Source organism: Garra rufa, chromosome 18 (genome assembly GCF_049309525.1).
Source record: "Garra rufa chromosome 18, GarRuf1.0, whole genome shotgun sequence".
In the NCBI taxonomy this organism is placed as follows: Eukaryota; Metazoa; Chordata; class Actinopteri; order Cypriniformes; family Cyprinidae; genus Garra; species Garra rufa.
The window spans coordinates 33,490,801-33,516,930 of NC_133378.1; the positions used below are offsets into that span (position 1 = coordinate 33,490,801).

The following is a 26,130-nucleotide window of genomic DNA, read 5'->3' on the forward strand; positions in this document are numbered from 1 at the left end:
TTCTCAGAATTGCGAGTTTGTATCTCGTTTATATCACACAATTGCAAGTTAAGTCATAATTGTGCGATATAAACTCGAAATTGTGAGTTACAAAGTCAGAATTCTGACTTTTTTTTCTCTGAATTATTTATACCTTGCAATTGACTTTTTTCCCTCAGAATTGCGAGTTTATATCTCACATTTTTGACTTTATAACATGCAACTGAAAGTCATAATTGCATGATATAAACTCGCAATTTTGAGTTATAAAGTTCAATTGAGTTTGAGTTCAATTGCAAGGTATAAAGTCACAATTCTGAGAAATAAAGTCACAATTTTGAAAAATCAAGTCAGAATTACAAAATATACATGAGTTTATATTTGTAATTCTGACTTTATAACACACAATTGCAAGTTACATCATAATTGCGTGATATAAACTCGCAATTGTGAGTTATAAAGTCAGAATTGCGAGACAAACTCAAAGTCACAATTCTGAAAAATGAAGTCAGAATTACAAAATATAAAAAATTATTTTTTTTCTCAGAATTGTGAGTTTATATCTTGCAATTGTGAATTATAAAGTCAGAACTGAGAGACATAAACTCACAATTCTGAGAAATAGTCACAATTCTATAAAAATCAAGTCAGAATTACGAGATATAAACTCACAATTCTTAAATCATAATTGCGTAATATAATCTCGCAATTGTGAATTGTAAAGTCAGAATTGCAAGACAAACTCACAATTCTGAGAAAAAATAAAGTCAGAATTGTGAGATGTCACAATAACCATTTTTTATTCAGTGGCGGAAACGGGCTTCCATAGATTTATATTTCAATATATTTAATTTCAATTTATTCCTGTTATGTTAAATCTGAATCAGCCATTACTATAAATGAAATTTATACAATAAAAATATTACACACATACTCACCATAACCTTTCGGCCCTCATGTTCCTGTTCTGGATCATCTCCCTCTTCCTCATCTTCATCGTTCAAATACAGTAAATTTTCGACGCGCCCCTGCTTTGGTCGTACATCAGCAGCATCCCAGTCGTCCATTTCATCTAACAGAGAAACCAGTTGAGCTGGATGCACATCTAAAAACTTGGACTACAGTCCTGACAAGCATGCTAAATTGATCAAAGCATGTATTTTCAAGTATGCATTGGCAGTACTATGGACAAAATGTGAAATTTCTTCTCATCTCCTTTCATAAGCACCACATGACTGTTTTTACCTTCATAGTCCAGCACATAGTCCCGAGGAAACATGATTCCACAGCCCATGATGTCCCCTTCAAAACAGCGAGGGCCAAACTGGTCTCCTACTCCACTTCCATGGAAGATCTTCCCATCATCTATGAACAGATAAGATTGACAGTTCATATGCAGCTACTTTCATTAAAGAATTAGTTCACTTCCAGAATAAATATTTCCTGATCCCCATGTCATCCAAGATGTTCATGTCTGTCTGTGTTCAGGTTTTTGGGGAAAACATTCCAGGATTTTTCTCCATAAAGTAGACTTCAATGGGGATCAGTGGGTTGAAGGTCCAAACTGCAGTTTCAATGCAGCTTTTTCATATGAAAGGTCATTATCTTCGTCTGTGAACTTCCATTCAAAAAGGTAGGGTAGGATGAAAAACTCATGTTCTCCTCCAACTTCAAAAGACAAGCATTTGTGGTTAAAAAGTATATGCATTTTTATTCATTTTTAGAAAATGATGGATCATTTCACCAGATAAGACCCTTATTCCTTGGCTGGGATCGTGTAGAATCCTTTAAAGCTGCAGTGAAACTGCAATTTGGACCTTCAACCCATTGATCCCCACTGAAGTCCACTATATGGAGAAAAATCCTTGAAGTTTTCCTTAAAAACTTTCGACTGAAGAATGTACGAATGTAAGAATGTCTACGACATGAACATATCTTGGATGACATGGGGGTAAGTAAATTATCAGGATTTTCTTATTCTGGAAGTAAACTTATCCTTTTTTTTATGCAAATCAACTCTACATATCCTGGCTATTAAAGAAAAACTTTGAAGTTATGCAGAAGAAACTGGACAATATATTTATTTATTTTTATAATAAATACTTGTATTCAGCAAGGACGCATTAAATTGATCAAAAGTGACATTATATAATTAAAATATGTCGTTCTTTTGATCTTTCTATTAATCATAAAGTCCTTGAAAAATATTGCATTCTCATGGTTTCTAAACAATATTAAGCAGCAGAACGGTTTTTAATATTAATAATAATAAATGTTTCTTGAGCATCAAATCAGCTTAGAATGATATCTGAAGACTGGAGTAATAGCTTCTGAAAATTCAGCTTTGTCTTACAGAAGGAAATAGAAAATTTGGCAAAGTTACTGTATTTTTACAGCCTTGTTGACTCAGAAGAGACTCCTTTCAAAACAAAACAAAACAAAAAAAATCTTACCAACCACGAATTTTGAACAGTGGTGTACCATGTTATAGTTATCATATTTGGAAAATGCTCCATATTTTTTTTTTTTTTTTTTAAGTAAAATACAAATGAAGGAAACAAAAAACTGGGCTCCAAAAAAACACCAAAAGTACCACGGTATTACCATATGTGACCCTAGACCGCAAAACCAGTCATAGAGTACAACTTTTTGAAGCTTTCCAATAATGTATGGTTTGTTAGAATGGGACAATATTTGGCAGAGATACAACTATTTGAAATTCTGGAATCTGAGGGTAAAAAAAAAAACATTTTTTTGAGAAAATCAACTTTAAAAAGTTGTCCAAATGAAGTTCTTAGCAATGCATATTACTAATCAAAAATTACATTTTGATATATTTATGGTAGAAAATTTACAAAATATCTTCATGGAACATGATCTTTACCTAATATCCTAATGTTTTTGGGCATAAAAGAGAAATCGATCATTTTGACCCATACCCATGTACAGTCAAGCCCGAAATTATTCATACCCCTGGCAAATTCTGACTTTAGGTTACTTTTATTCAACCAGCAAGTATTTTTGGACCAGAAATGACACCGGCTTCTCCCAAAAGATAATAACATTTAGATATGGTCTTATAGCCCTTTCCAGACTTGTGAGCAGTCACAATGCGCAGCCGCAGGTCCTCAGTGAGCTCCTTTGTCTTAGCCATGACTGTCCACAAACCAACAGCAGAGAGCTTCTGTTTTTCACCTGTTGAGTTGATTAAAACAGCTGTTCCCAAGTAGGATGTAATTAGGATGCTTTAGAACAGCTTGGACTATTTGGAATGGTATAGAACTTTGGATTTTCCCATAGACTGTGACAGTTTGCAAAGGGTATGAATAATTTTGGACATGCCACTTTTTGTTCAAATGTAAATAAAAGCTGAAAAATATTTTTTTCCACATTGATGCCTCTTGTACACCGTCTTATTATCTTTTGGGAGAAGCCATTTCCGATCAAAAACAAAACTTGCTGGTTGAATAAAAGTAACTTTAAGTCAGAATTTGCCAGGGGTATGAATCATTTCAGGCTTGACTGTATTTTTGGCTATTGCTACAAATATACCTATGCTACTTAAGACTGTTTTGTGGTGCAGGGTGATGCCTTTTAACCATTTTCACATGGCTTCAAATCTACATAAAAAAATACACTAATAAAAAAAGCATATTTTGTTTATCTATCATTTAGCATTTATCTTTTTGAACCATTAAATCTGAAAATCTCTGGTAAACACAGGTGCCAAGAAGGTGCCCTATTAATTGAAGTGCTTCCTCCAACCGAAACATCATCTGCTGGTGTCGCTGTTGGACAGTATTACTATCGGTAAAATGAGTGATTTACACAGTGTTTGACTTCATATTTCATAATATTTGTTTCTGTATCTCATCTGATAATCTTTTTTAAAGCCTCCCCCGAGGCTGACCCATTAATAGTCAACGACGGAGGGGACAACTCATCATCTGAATGAATTTTAGGACATAAAGCCCAAAGTTAGTGCTTTGCATCAGAGCGCTGTCAAGACCTGACGTGAACCTAAGCGCTGCATTCCTCACACATTTGCTCTTAATGATCCAGAGAAGTCTTATGGTCTTCATCCAGAAACTGACAGGATGAAAGGAGATGTGCTTTCATGCCTCTGTACGTTTCTTTCTCCTAAGTCCAAGCTCTCCTTATATAAGAAGATAACAAAACAAAGAGACAACAACAATCAAGAGCAAGTGAAAGAAAAACACGGAAAGGTAGCCTGCAGACAAAAAACCCTCTTGCAGTGTGTGGCTGGTAAATATTTGTGGAGTTGTCATGGGACCCGTTCCCAGCTCAGGATACTGTTTAAACAATCCCTATCTGAACATGCGGAGGGAGATGAAGACACTGTATCATTATGATTCCCATGTGGGCCTCTGTCCCAACACCACACTCTGCAAACACAACGACCGCTGTGGGAGAGGAAGGCGACTAAAAATAGACGTGGGGGGTTCGGGCGCGCGCTCTCGCGGAGCCTGCCTTCTGGAGAGCTTTCAGGCCCTCTGGCACCCGAGCCGACAGGAAACGGTACACCGGAGCGCAGAGAGGGCTTTCCTCGAATGTCAGAGCTGTTCTCTGGAAAAGACCGGGAACGTAGACTCGCTTCCGCAAACAAGAAGGGCGCTTTATGAGCTTGGCGGCTAAGGACGGAAAAACTATCAGCTTGTTCGTGTCATCAACATTTTCACGTAACCTAAATGGGGAAGGGTCACGCACCCCTCTGAAACGAATCAAACGAGTCTGAAAAAGCGATTTGGGGTGAAGCGACTCTCTGCCAACTAATTCAACCCACTTGGCACGGTCAGCGGATGAATTAAAGCAAGACTGGCAATTGTGTACTTGTCCCAAACTCCAAATAAATTCATCACCCTGACTCCCATCGTTATTTCTCCATCAAAACAGCTCCGCTGCGCACGAGGACGCTGACCCCCAGCGCGACATATCAGTGGCTGTAACGTGTCTCTACGTGATGACTAACAGGATTATGAGTCATAGATGTGGGCCTCTTATAGATCAGGGCAGGACAATGAGTCATGCCCCCCTAATCTGACCCGCTTCTGTGGCAGTGCCAGACCTCCATCAGCGGGTGCCGCAATGAGGCGCAGAAAAGACATGCCCCATAAATGCAGCTCCGCAAAAAGCTGACAAGAGAGCCTGACACTCCTCGAGGTGCCAAAGACAAACTGCATCGCCCCGATGAGAGTGATGATATGACAGAATTTTTCACACTCGAGGAGAACACAAGGCCTGGGTGAATTCACTAGCAAATAAACAAACTTCCATCACTCCTAGAGATGCGCTGGTACGAGAAATTTGGTTTGATATTACTGTCATGCTATGGTCAATAACCTTTAAATGGTCGATTTCATTACTGTCACACATACATATGCATGGGTCAAAGATGAAAAAGGGTTTAAGCATGAAAGCAATAAGTGTAATACTGCTTTAAATTGTTGCAGTTTTTCCCCAAAAAATATGTAAAAGTTTTCCGTTAAATTTTTTATGTGCAAAAAGTAAACATCATACATTTACATACACCCACTAAAATGTCATTCAGTGTAACAATCGTCAGGCATATTTACAACTAAAATCCATTTACTTTCATCCCAAATACTAATTAATTCTATATTTTTTAAATTTGCCACTATCCTAGGTTTTGCCTATTTGTCAGTAAGAATTTTTTACTCATTTAAAACAATAAAATTTAATATGCTCCCTTATTTTTTGATATTTTTTTATATGTACATAAGTGTAATACTGCTTGTTGTTTTTCCAAAAAAAAAAAAAAAGTTTTGTTTAATTCAATTGCATTTTTGTTTTTGTAAGTAAAAAATAAATATCATACATTTTTTATAATTTATAGAAGACACCCACTAAAATGTCATTCAGTGTAACAATCTTGTCAGGCATATTTCACCCCAAATATTAATTAATTCTACATTTTTTTTTAAATTTGCCACTATCCTAGGTTTTGTCTACTTGTCAGCAAGAATATTTTACTCATTTAAAACAACTAAATTTAATATGCTCCCTTATTTTTTTTATATTTTTTAATATGTACATAAGTGTAATACTGCTTTAAATTGTTGTTTTTAATTTAAAACACAAGAAAATGTAATATGCTCCCTTATTTTTTTTATGTTTTAATATGTACAAGTCAAAATAAGCATGTTGTTTGAAGTTTTACACAAATACTGTTACACTGAATGAAAACGTAAAATTTTATTCTCCAAAAACGTATTTAAAACATCTTTGACCCAAATATATATGTGCTGCTTTTATCATTAAATATTTTAAAACATCAAATTCAAATATTTTAAAATACATTTATATAGAAATGTTATTAATATATTTTATACTATTATCGTTATTTTTTAGATATTTATATTGTATTTGTCTATCTATCTACAGTCAAACCAAAATTTATTCAGACACCCTCAACATTTCTCACATTATCAACCAAAAACTCAGACAATAATAATATGACAGACAATAAAAATACAGATAGTTTCTATATTTAAATGTAAATATTTAGATATTATTTTTTATAAATATGTAATGTACATTTCTTGACAAACTAGTATTGAATTTTAAAATTCAAATTCATTAGAATTTTATTCACACACACGTACACAGTTTCTATATTTAAATATAAATATTTAGATAATTTTATATATATGAAATATACGTTTTGACAAACTTGAATTTTAGACAAAATTAGAATTTTAAAATTCTAATTAATTAGTATTTTTGTTACATTTATTTATGAATACACACATATAATACTTACTCACAAATAATAATAAAATTCATTTTAAATGCAATTTTACCCTAGTAAAAAAGTAATACACTAAAAATACATTTATTCCATACAAATTTCAGTTCAAATATATTAACATATTTATATCACTCAAGACTTACTGATATAAAAATTATAATTAAACTTTATTTGGAATGCTACTTGTGCACAATGCACATTTCTTAGTATTAAGCCTAAAATGTGTTTTAATGTCACTACAGATGAGAACTATAATCTTTGAAAATGACTAAGATATTTAAAGTGCAGTGCACTTCAGTATATCTTAAGTTCGATTTTAGCACTACTTGTGCACAATTAAATTGAATTAAGTACAAAATTAGTTAATGCAAGTTTTTTATTAACTACTATAATATGTAAATGTATCTGTAATATACTTAACACAAACTAAATGTATTTCAAATACATTTTAGTATTTGTATTTTTCACTAGACTGTACTCATGAATGTCCATTATGAAAAATTTATTTATTTTTATTTATTCATTATTTATTAATGTTAAGATTAAAGATTAAGTGAGAGTTAAATGACAAATGTAATCTAAATGCAAAAACATAAATAATAATGCGCAATTAAACACTGAATATTAGTTGCTATAAATAAATAATATAGTACAGATGTGTATCACGCATCCCCTATATCAAGATATATCTTATTGTCCAGTTTATGCTCACATTGAATTGTGAAGTGCTTAAAGTCTGATAGTCATGTAGTGGAGTTGGACACTCAGCTCTGGACATGCATCAGAAGTATGGAAAACACAAATCTGTCAATGTCTGGGCTATCAAATAAGATTAATGAGAGTGTATTTTTATAGCATCTCCATTGTTACAGCTGAAACCCAAGAACCCAAATAAACTACTAAAAGTAGTAACAGACATATATATAAAAAAAATCCAAACCATCACTGTTTATCTGTCTTGCAGGCAAAATCCCTCACCCTTAAACAATAGGTTCTGAGTCACCAAAGAAGCACATTGTTTCATTCAGGATGATACTCAGTGACTAATCTGTTATGTGGAGTGGCATGAAGGCATGACGGGGTTGAGTATAAAGATAGCCATCTTTACATTGAGAAGCAATCTTATCCGATATCAACTTCCTTTGAGCTGCTTTGAAAGATGGGACCTGTGGAGTGAGATAGGGCTATTTATCCTTCTGCCATTTTCGAGAGGATTTGCTTCTAATCAACACGCTCATCTCATCTCCACAATCCTCTTATCAGCACCCAGGACCTCCACACACTGTAGAGATGGTGCCCATAGATGTGTAGGCTTGAAAAGAGAAGAGGAGCCACATAATAAAGCTTTAAAAAAAAATCACCACCTGCAGGAATTCTGGGTAATCCATGCATGAACTGTGATAGGAAGACAACCAGAGATGACAAAACGGAGAAAACAAAACTAACTTTATGTAAACAGGATCTGGATGTGTGGACTGGTGTGTGTGTGTATAAATAGATCTGGATGTGGGAAAAGAGTGAGTACTTTTACATTCAAAGTTTCATTTCAGATTTTATATGCACCAAGCAACAGATCTACATAATGCCATTGTAGCTTGCCTTCGTCCAGCATGTACAGTCGTGGCCAAAAGTTTTGAGAATGAAACAAATATTAGTTTTCACAAAGTTTGCTGCTAAACTGTTTTTAGATCTTTGTTTCAGTTGTTTCTGTGATGTACTGAAATATAATTATAAGCACTTCATACGTTTCAAAGGCTTTTATTGACAATTACATGACATTTATGCAAAGAGTCAGTATTTGCAGTGTTGGCCCTTCTTTTTCGGGGACCTCTGCAGTTCGACTGGGCATGCTTTCAATCAACTTCTGGGCCAAATCCTGACTGATAGCAACCCATTCTTTCATAATCACTTCTTGGAGTTTGTCAGAATTAGTGGGTTTTTGTTTGTCCAAACGCCTCTTGAGGATTGACCACAAGTTCTCAATGGGATTAAGATCTGGGGAGTTTCCAGGCCATGGACCCAAAATTTCAACGTTTTGGTCCCCGAGCCACTTAGTTATCACTTTTGCCTTATGGCACGGTGCTCCATCGTGCTGGAAAATGCATTGTTCTTCACCAAACTGTTGTTGGATTGTTGGAAGAAGTTGCTGTTGGAGGGTGTTTTGGTACCATTCTTTAGCCCACTCCCTTGGATGAGAAGCAACCCCACACATGAATGGTCTCAGGATGTTTTACTGTTGGCATGACACAGGACTGATGGTAGCGCTCACCTTTTCTTCTCCGGACAAGCCTTTTTCCAGATGCCCCAAACTTTTGGTAAGAGGCTTCATCGGAGAATATGACTTTGCCCCAGTCCTCAGCAGTCCATTCGCCATACTTTTTGCAGAAGATCAATCTGTCCCTGATGTTTTTTTTTTGGAGAGAAGTGGCTTCTTTGCTGCCCTTCTTGACACCAGGCCATCTTCCAAAAGTCTTGGCCTCACTGTGCGTGCAGATGCGCTCACACCTGCCTGCTGCCATTCCTGAGCAAGCTCTGCACTGGTGGCACTCCGATCCCGCAGCTGAATCCTCTTTAGGAGACGATCCTGGCGCTTGCTGGACTTTCTTGGACGCCCTGAAGCCTTCTTAACAAGAATTGAACCTCTTTCCTTGAAGTTCTTGATGATCCTATAAATTGTTGATTTAGGTGCAATCTTAGTAGCCACAATATCCTTGCCTGTGAAGTCATTTTTATGCAACGCAATGATGGCTGCACGCGCTTCTTTGCAGGTCACCATGGTTAACAATGGAAGAACAATGATTTCAAGCATGACCCTCCTTTTCACATGTCAAGTCTGCCATTCTAACCCAATCAGCCTGACATAATGATCTCCAGCCTTGTGCTCGTCAACATTCTCACCTGAGTTAACAAGACGATTACTGAAATGATCTCAGCAGGTCCTTTAATGACAGCAATGAAATGCAGTGGAAAGTTTTTTCGGGATTAAGTTCATTTTCATGGCAAAGAAGGACTATGCAATTCATCTGATCACTCTTCATAACATTCTGGAGTACAGGTCCTTCTCAAAAAAATAGCATATTGTGATAAAGTTAATTATTTTCTGTAATGTACAGATAAACATTAGACTTTCATATGTTTTAGATTCATTACACACATTTGAAAGTAGTTCTAGCCTTTTATTATTTTAATATTGATGATTTTGGCATACAGCTCATGAAAACCCAAAATTCCTATCTCAAAAAATTAGCATATTTCATCCGACCAATAAAAGAAAAGTGTTTTTAATACAAAAAAAGTCAACCTTCAAATAATTATGTTCAGTTATGCACTCAATACTTGGTCGGGAATCCTTTTGCAGAAATGACTGCTTCAATGCGGCGTGGCATGGAGGCAATCAGCCTGTGGCACTGCTGAGGTGTTATGGAGGCCCAGGATGCTTCGATAGCGGCCTTAAGCTCATCCAGAGTGTTGGGTCTTGCGTCTCTCAACTTTCTCTTCACAATATCCCACAGATTCTCTATGGGGTTCAGGTCAGGAGAGTTGGCAGGCCAATTGAGCACAGTAATACCATAGTCAGTAAACCATTTACCAGTGGTTTTGGCACTGTGAGCAGGTGCCAGGTCGTGCTGAAAAATTAAATCTTCATCTCCATAAAGCTTTTCAGCAGATGGAAGCATGAAGTGCTCCAAAATCTCCTGATAGCTAGCTGCATTGACCCTGCCCTTGATAAAACACAGTGGTCCAAAGTACTTTTTTCGGATGAAAGCAAATTTTGCATGTCATTCGGAAATCAAGGTGCCAGAGTCTGGAGGAAGACTGGGGAGAGGGAAATGCCAAAATGCCTGAAGTCCAGTGTCAAGTACCCACAGTCAGTGATGGTCTGGGGTGCCATGTCAGCTGCTGGTGTTGGTCCGATGTGTTTTATCAAGGGCAGGGTCAATGCAGCTAGCTATCAGGAGATTTTGGAGCACTTCATGCTGCCATCTGCTGAAAAGCTTTATGGAGATGAAGATTTCATTTTTCAGCACGACCTGGCACCTGCTCACAGTACCAAAACCACTGGTAAATGGTTTACTGACTATGGTATTACTGTGCTCAATTGGCCTGCCAACTCTCCTGACCTGAACCCCATAGAGAATCTGTGGGATATTGTGAAGAGAAAGTTGAGAGACGCAAGACCCAACACTCTGGATGAGCTTAAGGCCGCTATCGAAGCATCCTGGGCCTCCATAACACCAGTGCCACAGGCCGATTGCCTCCATGCCACGCCGCATTGAAGCAGTCATTTCTGCAAAAAGATTCCCGACCAAGTATTGAGTGCATAACTGAACATAATTATTTGAAGGTTGACTTTTTTTTGTATTAAAAACACTTTTCTTTTATTGGTCGGATGAAATATGCTAATTTTTTTAGATAGGAATTTTGGGTTTTCATGAGCTGTATGCCAAAATCATCAATATTAAAACAATAAAAGGCTAGAACTACTTTCAAATGTGTGTAATGAATCTAAAATATATGAAAGTCTAATGTTTATCAGTCCATTACAGAAAATAATGAACTTTATCACAATATGCAAATTTTTTTAGAAGGACCTGTATATGCAAATTGCTATTATAAAAACTTAAGCAGCAACTTTTCCAATTTCCAATATTTATGTAATTCTCAAAACTTTTGGCCACGACTGTATATGTTAACCAGAATACAATTAACCTGAAACATAGTTAGGACCTTACGATTTCCGCTGACAGAATTACGGAATCCAGCCATAAAAATGAAATTTACTGTATACCGCAGAATGTCATGGAGTTTGCCAAATTTTAGATGTATAAATCAAAAGTAGGTCAGTACACTAGTGTCTGTAAATATTAAGCTGCAAAAATACTAATACTATAAATATGAATCCTGCATGTTCTGCGTGTCTCTGTCTGAATGAATGACGCAGATCTGTGGTTTAGTTTACTACACACATACTAAAAAGCATGTGAGATGCTCACTTTGTTTTCAGCCTCTTTCTCTTCAATATACATGAACATGATTTCTAGAACTGCTTTGAATGTCTCTGAGAAAAACTATGAAACTGTGAAACGTAAAGGTCTTCGCAGCAACCTTTATGATAAGCTTTATGATTTTCATTAATTAGATATGCTTTTTTGATTAATATTTTTTCATTTAACCATTAAAACATAGTCTAGAAAAATAAAAATGGAATCCAGAAAAATTACAATTGAAAAAAAAAAGAAGGAATTTTGGGGGGGGGGTGGTATTTCATAGGGCTTTATAAGCTTTATTGTTGTAATTAATTAGACATTAAATAGACAAAAAAAAAGGAATTTAAAACATATTTCATATGGATTTTACTATTGCTGTTAAATTGTGTAAGCTTCATGATTTTTAATTTAACCAATAAAATTAAACAGTCTAGAAAAATAAAAAAATAGAAAATAAAATTAAGTAATGTAATCTAGAAAAATTAAAGAAAAAATATAGTTTTTTTGGGGGGGGGAGGGGGGGGGGGTCATTTTTAATTAATACTTTTTAAATAATCTTCTTTTTAATTTAACCATTAAAACAGAGTCCAGAAAAATTAAAATGGAATCCAGAATTAAATTTAAAAAAAAGAAAATGAAAAAAAAAGGAATTTGCGAGAAAAAAAAACTTCTTCATAGGGGTTTTACTAAATTCCTGTTAAATTGTGTAAGCTTCATGATTTCAATTAATTAGACATGCTTTTTGATTAATATTCTTTTTAACTTAACCATTAAAACAATCTAGAAAATTTTAAACAAAAAACAAACTTTTTGATTAACATCTTTTAATTTCGCCAAAACCAACTTAAAACAGATTTCATATGGCCCAACATAGTGCACATGCGACGAAAAAGGTCACATGCTATGTGCATTTCATCCTTCAAACTATCTGATTATGCACTGATATGCATACTTGGATAAAGTTAATGTATTTTTAACAGGAAAATGGTTGAATAATAGCTATAAACCATGGTTAATGATAAGTTGCCTTATTATACCTGTTAAGTAGAGATGATTTATGTAACTTCATTTTTCACTTCATTTGATCGTTTTTCATATCAGTTATGTATATTAGGGTTTTATGTTACATCTAATGTTGTTAAATGTCATGTGCATTACCACGATGGTGTTTAGTATTTGTGTGAATGACATCTTCTATATATTAGTATTTACTGTGTTTAGTACTTCAGTAGGTGGTTTTATGAACATTATATCAGTTAATAAAATGTTTTTGTTTTTTTTTCACTGTAAATTTATGCTCAATCCATAAAACCTAAAATCTTGCTAGTTTATTTACAGTAAAAATCTGGCAACCACAGCTATGCAGCTATGCCAACTACGCAAAAGCCTGCTGTAGCTCAAAAATTACTGTGCATGTAAACATACTGACTGTTATAATTACACAAAATTGAACTTTAAAAACTTTAAAACAGCTCACCTGCGTGATATGCAACAGAACCTCGACTCCATCCCGGATGCCTGTTCTTTGGGTAATCCTGAAAAAAAAGAGAAGAAGAATGAGGAAACTAAAGATACATATTCTAACAATTAGACAAGAAAAACAGTCTGGTTTTACAGATACCAATGGAAGTGATAGATTTACTGTAAACATGAACTTGCCACGCTTTCACTTTTAACCATCTCACTCAACACTTTCATATTAATGTGGTGGAGAGACGATTGCGTTCTATAGCCAGAAAACAATTACAGCATCACATCTCATTGTTTTAGGTTTAAGTGTTGCTGTCACATAGCTGCAAAGGTTATGTTTTTTCATATACAGATACACCATGCCAGCAGAAACACAAGGAGCTGCCAATATTTTGATAAGATCTGGGAATGACTCTGAGCTAATCAACATGGAAAGATATTTCTGTATTTCTCTGTTGTCAGCTAAAGAGACAATTAAAGCCTGTTAACACCAACATTTGTAGCAACAATTAACCTGAATTCTTAATGCATTTATCATACACTTTCCAATCTTCAAAAACTGGGTTAACGTTAGTTAGATGAATAAATCCTGTAAAAGGTTAAGCTAAATCATGTTTGATCATAATACAATCATTTTCACAACTCAAAATGGATATGTAGAAATGAACATTAACCAATATATATTAGATCAGTATTTTTAATTGCTAGTTCCTACCCAATGCATAAAGTTATGTTAGTAAATTGAACCTATTTGTAAAGTTCTACCAAAACATTTTTTCCCTGTAAATTCTTAAAGAGATAGTTCACCCAAAAATAAAAATAAAAAACCCATGATTTACTCACCCCACTTTCAGAGAACTACAATTAGTTATATAAAAAAAAGGCCTGGCTTTTTCAAGCTTTGTAATGGCAGTGAATGGGTGTTGAGATTTTTAAGTACAATAAAGTGAATCCATCTATCATAAAAAGTACTCCACACTAGGGCTTCACGATTAATCAAAAGCGATTGTCATGCGTTCTGTGATTAGTCGTAAATCTCCAGCAGGTGTTTTCAGATGGAGCAGCATTTAGTACACAAAGCTGTAGTTCACTGACAAGCTATGCCTAATCGTGTTCATAATCGCAGTCGATTAAATTTTCTCGATTATGAAATTGAATTCTTCAGGTGTATTCAGATGAAGATTTACCGCTGATCACAGGACCATGAAAGATGACGCATGACAATCGCAGCTTCCGATTAATCACAATTGAAATTTTATTACGATTTATCATGCAGCCCTACTCCACATGGCTCCGAAGGGTTAATAAAGGCCTTCTAAAGTGAATCGATGCACTTGTGCAAGTAAAATATCCATATTTAAAGCTTTATAAATCGTCATCTCTAGCACGAGTGGCATTACAGCGGATGAAAAATGTTGGAAGACTTTGATATAAGCAAAGAGTTTTCCTTTGCTGTAACCAAAACTTAAGCTACGCCTATGTCCTATGGTTTAAAACATTTTTAAATAGGGATATTTTACTTACACAAACGCATTGCTTCACTTTAGGAGGCCTTTATTAACCCTTCAGAGCCGTGTGGACCACTTTTTATGATGGATAGATGCACTTTATTGGACATCAAAATCTCAACACCCATTCACTGCCATATAAAGCTTGGAAGAGCCAGGACATATATATAAAAAAAAAAACGGTATTCATCTAAAAGTAGAAAGTCATATACCTAGTATGGCTTGAGGGTGAGTAAAACATGGGGCAATTTTCATTTTTGGGTGAACTATCACTTTAACTGAATTTTGAGCAAATTTTATGTACAATAAGTGTTCATTTTTTAACATAATTAAACATTAACTGGAGTTAAAATTAAGATCCCATATACACTACAGTTCAAAAAAAGTGTGTTGGTCAAGACAAAGTCTTCTTAGAGAAGTCAATTGATTTATTTAAAAAAAAAACTGCAGTACAATCAGTAATATTGTGAAATATTATTACAGTTTAAAATGAACTATTTTCCATTTAAATATATTTTAAAACAATTTATTCCTGTAATGCAAAGCTGAATTTTCAGCATCATTACTCCAGTCGTCAGTGTCACATGGTCCTTCAGAAATCATTCTAAAATGTCGATTTGGTGCTCAAGAAACATTTATGATTATTATCAATTCTGAAAACAGTTGTGCTGCTTCAAATGTTTTTGGAAACGGTCATACCTTTTTCTATTTCTATTTTTTCTTTCTATTATTGGATGAATAGAGCTCAAGAATTGTAAGGGTCTCACTTTTGATAGCTTAATCAATGCATCCTTGAGGAAAAAAATATTATTTTTTTTTAATTAAATAAAAAAGTCTTAATTAAATTAATTAAAAAAACAATTTACTGACCCCAAACTTTTAAACAGTAGTCGACTACTAATTGTATCCGCAGTAACATAATATTGTGAATGATGGAATCAAAATGAAAAAGAATGCACTTATGATCCATTAAGAATGTCTTTATTAACAATATCTAATTCCTAAAGTCACAAGAAAATAAGTGGAACACAGGGGAGAAGTTCCATGTGCTGGCATTCTGTAATCTGGTCTAGAGGATTACAAGAGGATCTGTTTTGGTTAAGGCTGATAGAGGGTTGTGTTATGGTTCAAGTCGAGATCTTTTAATCTGTTTATCTAATAAGGAAAAGGAGAAAACAAACCAGGGGACCTGAAATGGACAGATGATTTAAACGGGAGCCACAAAATCCCTTTCTAAGAAAGTAAGACGACACGACTAACGTCCCTAGGTCCGCTGATGTAGGTGAAGCACGGGACTAGACGATGAAGTTGAGCAACAGAGCGCACGGGGATGATGATGATGATGATACCTTAGGCGAATCTGACAAACAGCTCTAAACATGTAGAGACAATTGAGTAGCGTTCTCTGGAACGACACATGACAAAGTAAACTGTTTGCAAACATTACTTAATTTCGAATGAGTTTACATCTGCGCCCTGACACCATGATAAATGATAGCGCATTCCGTGCATTCGTACGATTACATCTGTGTTCCATATCATGTACCGCGAATAAACACACAAGCAAACAGACACTTCAGCATGCCACGCAAAGCACACAAGCCATCAATCAGCCCGTTCGGCCCAGCGACCCACATAAGAGTTTTTTTGAATTCGTCAAATGAAATTATATACCGCGTACTCCTGTTTGAGCAGAGGAGCTGTTCATGCATATAGCGTTTTGGCCCCCTGAGGAGACTGCAAAAGCCATTAGAGAGAAGCACCGAGCTTCCAAGAAACACAAACAGTAGCATATGTGTCCACGGCAGAGCGCTATCAGATCCACCCGGGGCTTTTATGTGCGATACTCGAGCTGCCTGCATTTCCACACTGTGGCAAAGACAACAAGTAGCGGAGCGGCTGCCGATGGAGGCAGATGCACATCTCTACATGACATACACTGCACAGATTAGGCCAAGAGGGTACCTGCCCTCAACCACCACAATGCGGGCACTGGGAATGGCATTTCTGCAAGCTTCTGTCATCGTGAAACAATAAACTATGAGCACTTTTAGTGATCTCTTAAAAGTAAAGAGTAAAAGCCTAACCGGGGATAAGTGCTGCAAATTAGCTAATATATATATTTGCAGCTGCTCAATACTATGCAGTAATGTTTTTCTGTACTGTTCCTGTTAAATAATAAATAAATAATATATCATTATATAATAAATAAAACACACTTTTATGTATATACATAAATCTAAGGACAAATCTTGTCATTTTAAACACACTTTAATTCATTCTTTTAATATTTTGTGATAGAAACGATGGAGGTGGAAAATAAGCATTTTTGGAATCAAATGACTTTTTACATACACAAAATTACAGATTTACTGGAAACGATAATTAAAATTCACAAAAGATCTTTTGTTTTCTCCACAAATCACTTATCTGATATTATTATGCTACAACTGAGGGTCTCATTTTCCCCAAAATATTCAAAGATTGGGGGAAAAAAAATCTATGTATTAGATTTTTTTGGATAGAAACTGGATAGAATAGTAAATGACAAATTAAAATTCACAAATAATATTTTGTTTTCTCCACACATCACTTATCTCATATTATGCTACAGCTGTGGGATAGTCTCAAAAAAAAAAAAAATCTAATTTAAATAATAAAAAATTGGTGTGTAAGATTTTTTTGATAGAATTTAATAGTAAATTACAAAAAATTAATGAAAGATGTTTAGTTTTCTTCACACATCGCTTATCTTATATTTCAAGCATATTCATTAACTTTTGAAAAAAACTTTATTAGTGGGAAAATTAAGCTACAGCTGTAGGAGAGTCTCATTTTCCAAAAGAAAAAAAAAATTCTAATTCAAAAATTGAAAATAAATGAGTAAATATTTGGGGTGGGTAAGATGTTTTTAATAGAAATTATTGAAAAGACATTTATAATGTTAGAAAAGATTTTTATTTCAAATAAATAAATAAATTAAAAGTTCTATTTATCAAGGAATCCCAAATAATAATCACAGTTTCCACAAAAATAGTAAGCAGCACAACTGTGTCCAACATTGGTAATAGTAAAAAATGTTTTTTAAGCAGCAAAATTAGCATATTAAAATTATTTCTGAAGGATCATGTGACACCGAAGACTGGAGTAATGAAGCTAAAAATTCAGTTTTGAATCACAGGAATAAATTACATTTTTAAATATATTAAAATAGTAAAGAGTTACTTTAAATTGTAATACTGTTTCAAAATATTATTGTTTTATCATATTTTGGATTTTTTTTAAAAATGCAGCACTGGAGGCAATAACTTCTTTCAAAAACATAAAAACATTATTTAGAACTGTAGTGTATAATACATAATATGTATGGATAATACATAATAAAATTGTTTATTTTTTTTTTTAGATGATCCGTTTTAAACGCGTAACAATTCACATTTTAATGATGGATTTCTATAGTTAAAAATTAAATATATTAATAAAACAATAACATTTACCAATACCACTTTTAAAGGCAAAATATTTCCAAGGCAGTTATTAGTATCTTAAAAGTGTCCAAAGTTGAAGAAACACCCCAAAATACAATGGAGTGCCAGAAGAGGTCAGATGGATCGGTGACAGATGGACTATTGTGTTCCTTGCCGAACACATCAAAAGTTGATCTGCACTTTGAAATGTGAAAGTTTCCAAAATAAATGAGGACACCAGGGTTTTCAGGAACACACACTCCCTCGATCGCTCCATGGGAAGTGCTAGAGAGCTTGGTGAAAACGAAGCCAGCGGAGCCGGATGAGAGCAAAGGAAAGGGTTGGTGCGAGAGGGGAAGGTCAGGAGGTGATAAGGGTCGAACCCATTCACGTAGACGTGGCCGCCGAGGCTCCGGTACGCACCTCCGCCCCTCGTTAGAACCTAGAAAATCTTTGTCTTGCATCCTAGCAACCCAGTGTATATTCCGGATGCACGCGTACGAGCTCGTACGGCCAGCTAAAGTCTCCGTTCACAGGGGGTGAGGGTTCACTGATTGCAGATAAGAGCTGAGCTCTTCCTCCCCACATCCGCCATCATGCTCAGACCGAAACTGGGACTGTCAGAGAGCAGACTCGCTTATAATTCAGCCCATCTGATGTTCCCACCGCAGCATTAGCCAGGCTGGTTGCCATTCCGTGGCTGTTCCTCAAGCGGCAGAGGTGATACGCGCACTTGATGTTGTAACAATTAACAACCACACTGTTTGTAAACGTCTCTCCAGACACAGGATACAAGGAACACGGTACACGTCCAATGGGAGTAAACAGTAATTAGCCAGCTATGCTTTAACTGATATTTGATACTTAATGAAACGCAGATGCAAAGTTCCAGAAAACGTCAAAATTAGAAAAAACAATAACAAATCACTCTCCGTTTCTCTGAGCAACCGGCGGCCTCGCACGACTCAACATGACAGGCTTGTTTACTGTCTGCAGTTCCCAACCTGAGACTAATTACCCTCCACTTTCCTCTTGGTCTTGTACAGGATGTCAGGAAGAGAGAAGAACAGAAGAACTCAGTGGTCACGTTCCTGTTCCCACCTTAACTATTCCTGATTAAAGGACTAGTTCACTCCAAAAAAAAAAAAAAAACTCATTTACTCAACCTTGTGATTTAGGTTTATTACTGTTAGCTAAAACTAAAACCATTAAAAACTTTGTTAATTGAAATCTAGCTAAAATAAAATATAGATATTAGATTAAAAACTTACTCTAAACAAAAAAATGTTGCACTTATATTACTAAATGGAAACAAACACAAAATAAAACTTAACTAAAGCTGAAATAAAAATAAATTAAACCCTATATATATATATATACACACACACACACACACACACACACACACACACAGACATATATACAAATATATACACACATATATATTTTAAGGATCGACCGATTATCGGTGCCGATATCAAGCATTGGTTATCGGTCATTTTCAAAACCGATTTGCCGATAAAATAGTTTCAAAGCATTTAAAGAAACTTTTTGTGAGAATCCTTGTTATTCTTAATTCTAACATAAATTTTCATTTTTACACAAGACATATATACTAGTTCAACATATCGGTTATCGGTCTACTTGACCTGTAATAATCAATATCATCATTTTCAAAACCGATTTGCCGATAAAATAATTTAAAAGCATTTAAAGAGTTTTTTTAAGTTTTTGTCAGAGCCCTTATTATTCTTAATTTTGACGTTAAGTTTCATTTTTACACAAGACACATTTATCAGTTATCGGTCTACTTGACCAGTAATAATCGGTCATTTTCAAAACCGATTTGTCGATAAAATAATTTAAAAGCATTTAAAGAAAGTTTTTGTCAGAGCCCTTGTTATTCTTAATTTTTTTTAATTAATTTTCATCTTTACAGAAAAAATGTATATTGGTTCAAAATATTGGTTATCGGTCTACATGACCTGTAATAATCGGTATCGCCATTTTCAAAACTGATTTGCCGATAAAATAATTTAGAAATTTTTGTCTGAGCCCTTGTTATTCCTAAAATATGACATTTGGATTTTTAAGCAAGGCATATATGTGACCCTGGACCACAAAACCAGTCTTAAGTCGCTGGGGTATATTTGTAGCAATAGCCAAAAATACATTGTATGGGTCAAAATTATTGATTTTTCTTTTATGCCAAAAATCATTAGGAAATTAAGCAAAGATCATGTTCCATGAAGATTTTTTTGTAAAATTCCTACTATAAATATATCAAAATGTAATTTTTGATTAGTAATATGCATTGTTAAGAACCTAATTTGAAGAACTTTAAAGGTGATTTTCTCAGCATTTTGATTTTTTTGCACCCTCAGATTCCAGGTTTTCAAATAGTTGTATCTCGGCCAAATATTGTCCTATCCTAACAAACCATACATCAATAGAAAGCTTATTTATTGAGCTTTCATATGATGTATACATCTCACCTTATGACTGGTTTTGTGGTCCAGGGTCACATATATTAGTTCAAAATATCGGTCTACTTGACTTGCAATAATCGTATCAGTCATTTTCAAAACAATTTAAAAGCATTTTAAGAAAGTTTTTGTCAGAGCCCTTGTTATTCTTAATTTTGACATTATTTTCATTTTTACAAAAGAAATGTATATAGGTTAAAAATATTGGTTATCGGTCTACTTGACCAGTAATCATCATATATATAATTTTCAAAACCGATTTGCAGTTAAAATAATTTAAAAGCATTTAAAGAAAGTTTTTGTCAGAGCCCTTGTTATTTTTAATTTTGACATCAATTTTCATTATATATATATATATATATATATATTAGAGGTGGGCATAGATTAATTTTTTTAATCTAGATTAATCTAGATTAATTTTGGAATTAATCTAGATTAATCTAGATTAAAATGGCTCATTTGAATTCTGCTGAAGGCATTCAGAATGTGTGTGCTAACCAAATAATGACTAAAAGTAAGTCTTTGAGAACGGGTTTCTCAAGCCAGGTGGCGCATTAGACCAGGGGCCCATCGCCTGTTTCCAAAATGCATCACAAACTGCTTGACAATTGCATTTACATCACAATTAACTATACAAACTTGTGTAACCAACTATTCCCACACTGCATGTAGCCTACTTCTGAGTAAAAGGCTGCGCGAAGTGCGCGTTGCAGATTAATACACAGATGCGCAAGGGCATGGATATTAGTGGTGCAACGGATCACAAAACTCACGATTCGGATCACATCATGGATTTGGAGTCACGGATCGGATCATTTTTTGGATCAGCAAAAAACAAACAAAACAAAACAAAAAAGTTTGTTTTTTACTAATTACTGAATGCTTACTTTAAGTAGGCTACTTCTAATCGACAGCAAACACTACTATCTGAACTAATAAAGTCAGTAACAAAACAAGAACAATTACACAAATATCAAGTGTAAATGAATACAACATAAAGTTACTAATAAAATCAATAACCCTAGAATTCAGGTGCGGAAATTTAATAATTAATTGTAAAATAACTAGTGCTTCTCACTGCAGGTATTTATAGGATGCTGTCTCTTTAAGGCATAATGCATGTACCGACTACTGGCACGCATCTCTTTCTCAGCTGTTTCGGTTCACTGAAGACATAACCGACTTTGTTTACCAGAATACCAAAACTGGTATTAAGACATGACTTTGTATGTGTGTTTCCGTTCAAAAAGAAGTTAAAGTGGAATCAATCTGTGTGAATCGCGCCTCTCTCTCTCTCTCTCTCTCTCTCTCTCTCTCTCTCTCTCTCTCTGTGCGCGTGCTCTCTTCAGGTGTGTGCGTCGGCGTGCGTGTTCCCTTTTTAAATTGTTTGAATTGGTAAATTGGCAAGACAAAACATGTGCCAATTATAAACTTTTACTCTATGATGGTTACATTTAACAGTTAATCCGCGAATCACATGCGTGCCGAACCGGTTTGGTCCGTACGGATCACGGATCATCATACACTCAATTCGGCTAGGTAGACATCCGCTCTAAACTATCAAGGTGAAGGTCATCACAGCTTACGTAGTTTAGACCCAGCTCCCAACCCAACTTTGAGAATAGATTAACGGCGATATTTTTTTTATCGCCCGATTAGAGTCTCACGTTAACGCAGCACGTTAACGCCGATAACGGCCCACCACTAATATATATATATATCGGTTAAAAATATCGGTTATCGTTTTACTTGAGTTGTAATAATTGGTATCAGCCCTGAAAAAAACATATCGTTTGATCCCTAAAAAAATAAAATAAACAAAAAATATAAAGATAAAAGCCCATTTAAAATACTAATAAAACTATATAAATTAATAAATAAATAGTCGACTGACACACTGCTCTATTATACACAACAATACGTACTGGCAAAAACAACCATAAATGCACTAAAAAGTAGTCGAAAACCATTATATTCTAAACAGAAATCTGATATTCGAAAGCTATGCCAGAAGGGAGGATTTTTACTAAATAATTGGACTGTTGCTCGTACAATGACTGTGCAAGGTTTAAAAAACAGACTTGTAATATTGCATGAGTCATTTGAACTACTTTTCTGAATCTTTTATGAAGCATTTTTGGAGCTTGACAGCCACTGGTCACTATTTGACAGAAGAAACTACGTCATATGGGAATGACCTGGGGATGAGTAAATCATGACAGACGAGTGAACTGTTCATTGGGGTGATTCTCTCAAAAGGCTGTTCTATTTGCATTCTGCACCTCAGGGCATTTTATAATGTCAGACTCTAACTATTATGAGGACACAGTGTTGTGAAGCCGCATTTGCGATCTTGGTGTATATCTAGAGCTTACTGTACACAGCTCTTCTTGTTCAGGCCTTGACCATAAAAACCAATGGGAATTTTTGATAAGATCACACTATTGCCAAAAACATCTTTGAAAAAAACTTAACCTCCTAATTTTTATCCATGTGTGCATGTACTTTGCTAACATTTACTGATTTAGCATTTTAGCTTTTAAACCAACTTATAAGTGAGAAGCAAAACAGCAAATGACTTACTCTTCTTGCCAGGCCCAGGGCGATGTAGCACTTCTCTCCGGGATCCATGATCTCCACTTCAAAGTAGTGACTTCGTGTCGTTAGGGGCTGCCGGGCCTGAGCCAGACCAACGTCCATGATGCTCTTCCCTTTTCCGACATATTCCAGAAGCTATCGGAGAAAACATCACAGACTTAATCAGACTTAATTTAGATAAACTATAGAACATTACACATGTTTTAATATTGAGTTTTCAACTGTTTGCTCATGCAGAAGTAAACAGGATATTGTTGGGTGGATTATCTGGTCAGTTTAAGGTTAACTTGGCATAAACCAGATGTATCTATAAAAATAGTCAGTCTGGCTGTGAGCAGGTTTAGGAAATTGGATATGTTATGCTGCAAACATGCCTGGCTAAGACTCAGTTTTCAAGGAAAGGAAGATCTTGATTTATGCCAAGCCATCTTGAAACTGGTTTCAAGTTTTATGTTGAGACACACTACTGTTGAAGTTCTGTTTTTGTTTTTCAAGAAAGTAAAAGTTAAATTTCTTTCAGCAAGGATGGATTGAATTAATCAAATAATTTTGATCAAATGAACGCAGCCTTGGTGATCTTAAGTCTTACTGACCCCAAACTTTTGAATGGCACTGTGTATATATAATTAAAACCATCCTTGAGTGATGGTTTTAAACCCAAAGCACTGAGAGAAGAATAATCTACAATGAATGAGATCAAGTATGGGCAAACCCAAGCACACAGGAGTGATGACACATCTTCAGATCAACTTTTTACTACAGGTGTGTTAGAGGACACTATTAGAGGAGACAAAAAAGGTTGACCTGTCTTCAAGAAGTTCATGGGATAGCGAGGGTGGGGCATGGGCTTTCAACTACAGACATGCGAGTGGTATTGACAGCCCCACCTAGCCTTACAAATGAAAAGAAAAATTTACAAATGGAACATTTTTGACATGGCATAAGGTCAAATGTGGCATTCAACAGTGCTGCAAAATCAGATATTATGAAATACAGATGGAACACTTGCATTTGTGAAGGTCTCTTCACACGGTTACAGCTGGATGACGCAGATTAAGAGGTTTAATTAGATTTTAAAATGGTGAAAATGCCATTCACGCAAGCGCAAGCCATCTGGACTGTCTCGACCTAGTGATGCCTAATGTACACTTAAACATTCGATTCAAAGGCCACGTCAAAACACTTTAGATTAAACTTTCAAATCGAACTACCTAAGTGACTTTTTTTTAGGCATCATACGTCTATTCAAGTGAACAAAGGCCAAAAATGTTACCTAATGGACTGCCTTCTTTGCTACTTTGGACGTGCACTTTTGAACACCTAATTTAAAGACCAAAACTAAATTGCGTATTTGGTTATAATGCATATTTGAAAGGCTAAAACTTTAACAAGTTTAAACCTAGTGAACTGCCTATTTACACAGCTTATTTAAGCATCCTATGCAAGTTTAAACAATCAAAGTTTCAACACTTCACCCACCTAAGCACCATTTTTAGCCTATTACGCATGTTTAGAAGGTCACTTCAAAGGCCACAATTGAGGACAAAACTAATGTAGCAGCCTACTTAGAGTGTATCATTAGACATTACATTGAACTCAGAAGTTCAATTTAAACCTTTACACCTCAGATTGCAACTTATATTTTTGAGCATAAAATAAGTGGCAAAATAAGAACAAAATGGTTAAAACTTCTACACTTCAATTGTAAACCTAGTATGCTGCCTACCTAAGCATCAATACATTTAGATTAAAGGCTAGACAACATTTTGGCCATCATGAGTCCAACTTAAGACTGCATTTTCTGTCATGTGTCTTCTGTCAAATAGGACAAAGTGTCTATACTTAAATTGAGAACCTGGTGCCTAACAGCATTTTTGGGCATCATATGCATTTTCAAATGTTTAGCTTAAACTTTAACTTTAAACTCTAACACCTCAGACTGCAACTTAAGCATTTTTGGGCATTGAATAAGTGGCAAAAAAAACTAAATGGCCAAAACTTTTGCACTTCAAGTTGAAGCCTAAACCTAGTGAGCTGCCTACCTAGGCATCAATAAGTTTCCGATTAAAGGCTAGACAACATTTTTTGCCATCATGTGCACTTTCAAATGTTCAATTTAAACTTTAACACTTCAGATTTCAACCTAGACTGCATTTTTTTTTGGTCATGTGTCTTCTGTTAAAAGAACAAAACTTCTTTACTTCAATTGAGAACTTGGTGCCTGACAGCATTTTTGGGCATCATATGCACTTCCAGATGTTTAAATTAAAACTTTAACTAACTTTAACACCTCAGACGGCAATTTAATCAGCATTTTTGGCCATGGAATAAGCAGCAAAAAATAAAATGGCCAAAATTAAGGACCAAAATTTCGCACTTCAAGTTGAAACCTGAACCTAGTGAGCTGCCTACCTGGACACCAATACATTTCTGATTAAAAGCTAGATAGCATTTTTGGACATCATGTACACTTTCAAATGTTCAATTTAAACTTTACCACCTCAGATTCCAACTTAGACTGCATTTTCTGTCTTGTGTCTTCTGTCAAACGGGACAAAATGTCTATAATTGAGAACCTAGTGCCTAACAGCATTTTCAAATCATACACATTTTTTAATGTTTAATTTAAACTTTAACACCTCAGATAACAACTTAATCAGCATTTTTGGCCATGGAATAACAAAATGGCCAAAAAGAATGTCAAAAACTTTCGCACTTCAAGCTGAAACCTAGTGAGCTGATTACTTGGACATCAATACATTTCAGACTAAAGGTTAGACAACATTTTTGGGCATCATAGGCACTTTTTAATATGAACTTTAACACCTATGACTGCAACTTAAT

The 26,130-nt window shown here is 35.0% G+C and overlaps 1 protein-coding gene across 1 annotated transcript in view; it reads right to left on the reverse strand.

Annotated features, from left to right (window-relative positions):
* Positions 1-26,130, reverse strand: part of spryd3 (SPRY domain containing 3) — a 66,111-nt gene that overhangs the window by 2,931 nt on the left and 37,050 nt on the right. The window contains exons 7-10 of the mRNA XM_073823515.1: positions 23,272-23,421; positions 13,235-13,292; positions 1,225-1,344; positions 918-1,051 (exon numbers count right to left, since the gene is read on the reverse strand). Of these exons, the coding sequence (XP_073679616.1) occupies positions 918-1,051; positions 1,225-1,344; positions 13,235-13,292; positions 23,272-23,421 (462 nt within the window). The remainder of the gene's footprint in view (positions 1-917; positions 1,052-1,224; positions 1,345-13,234; positions 13,293-23,271; positions 23,422-26,130) is intronic.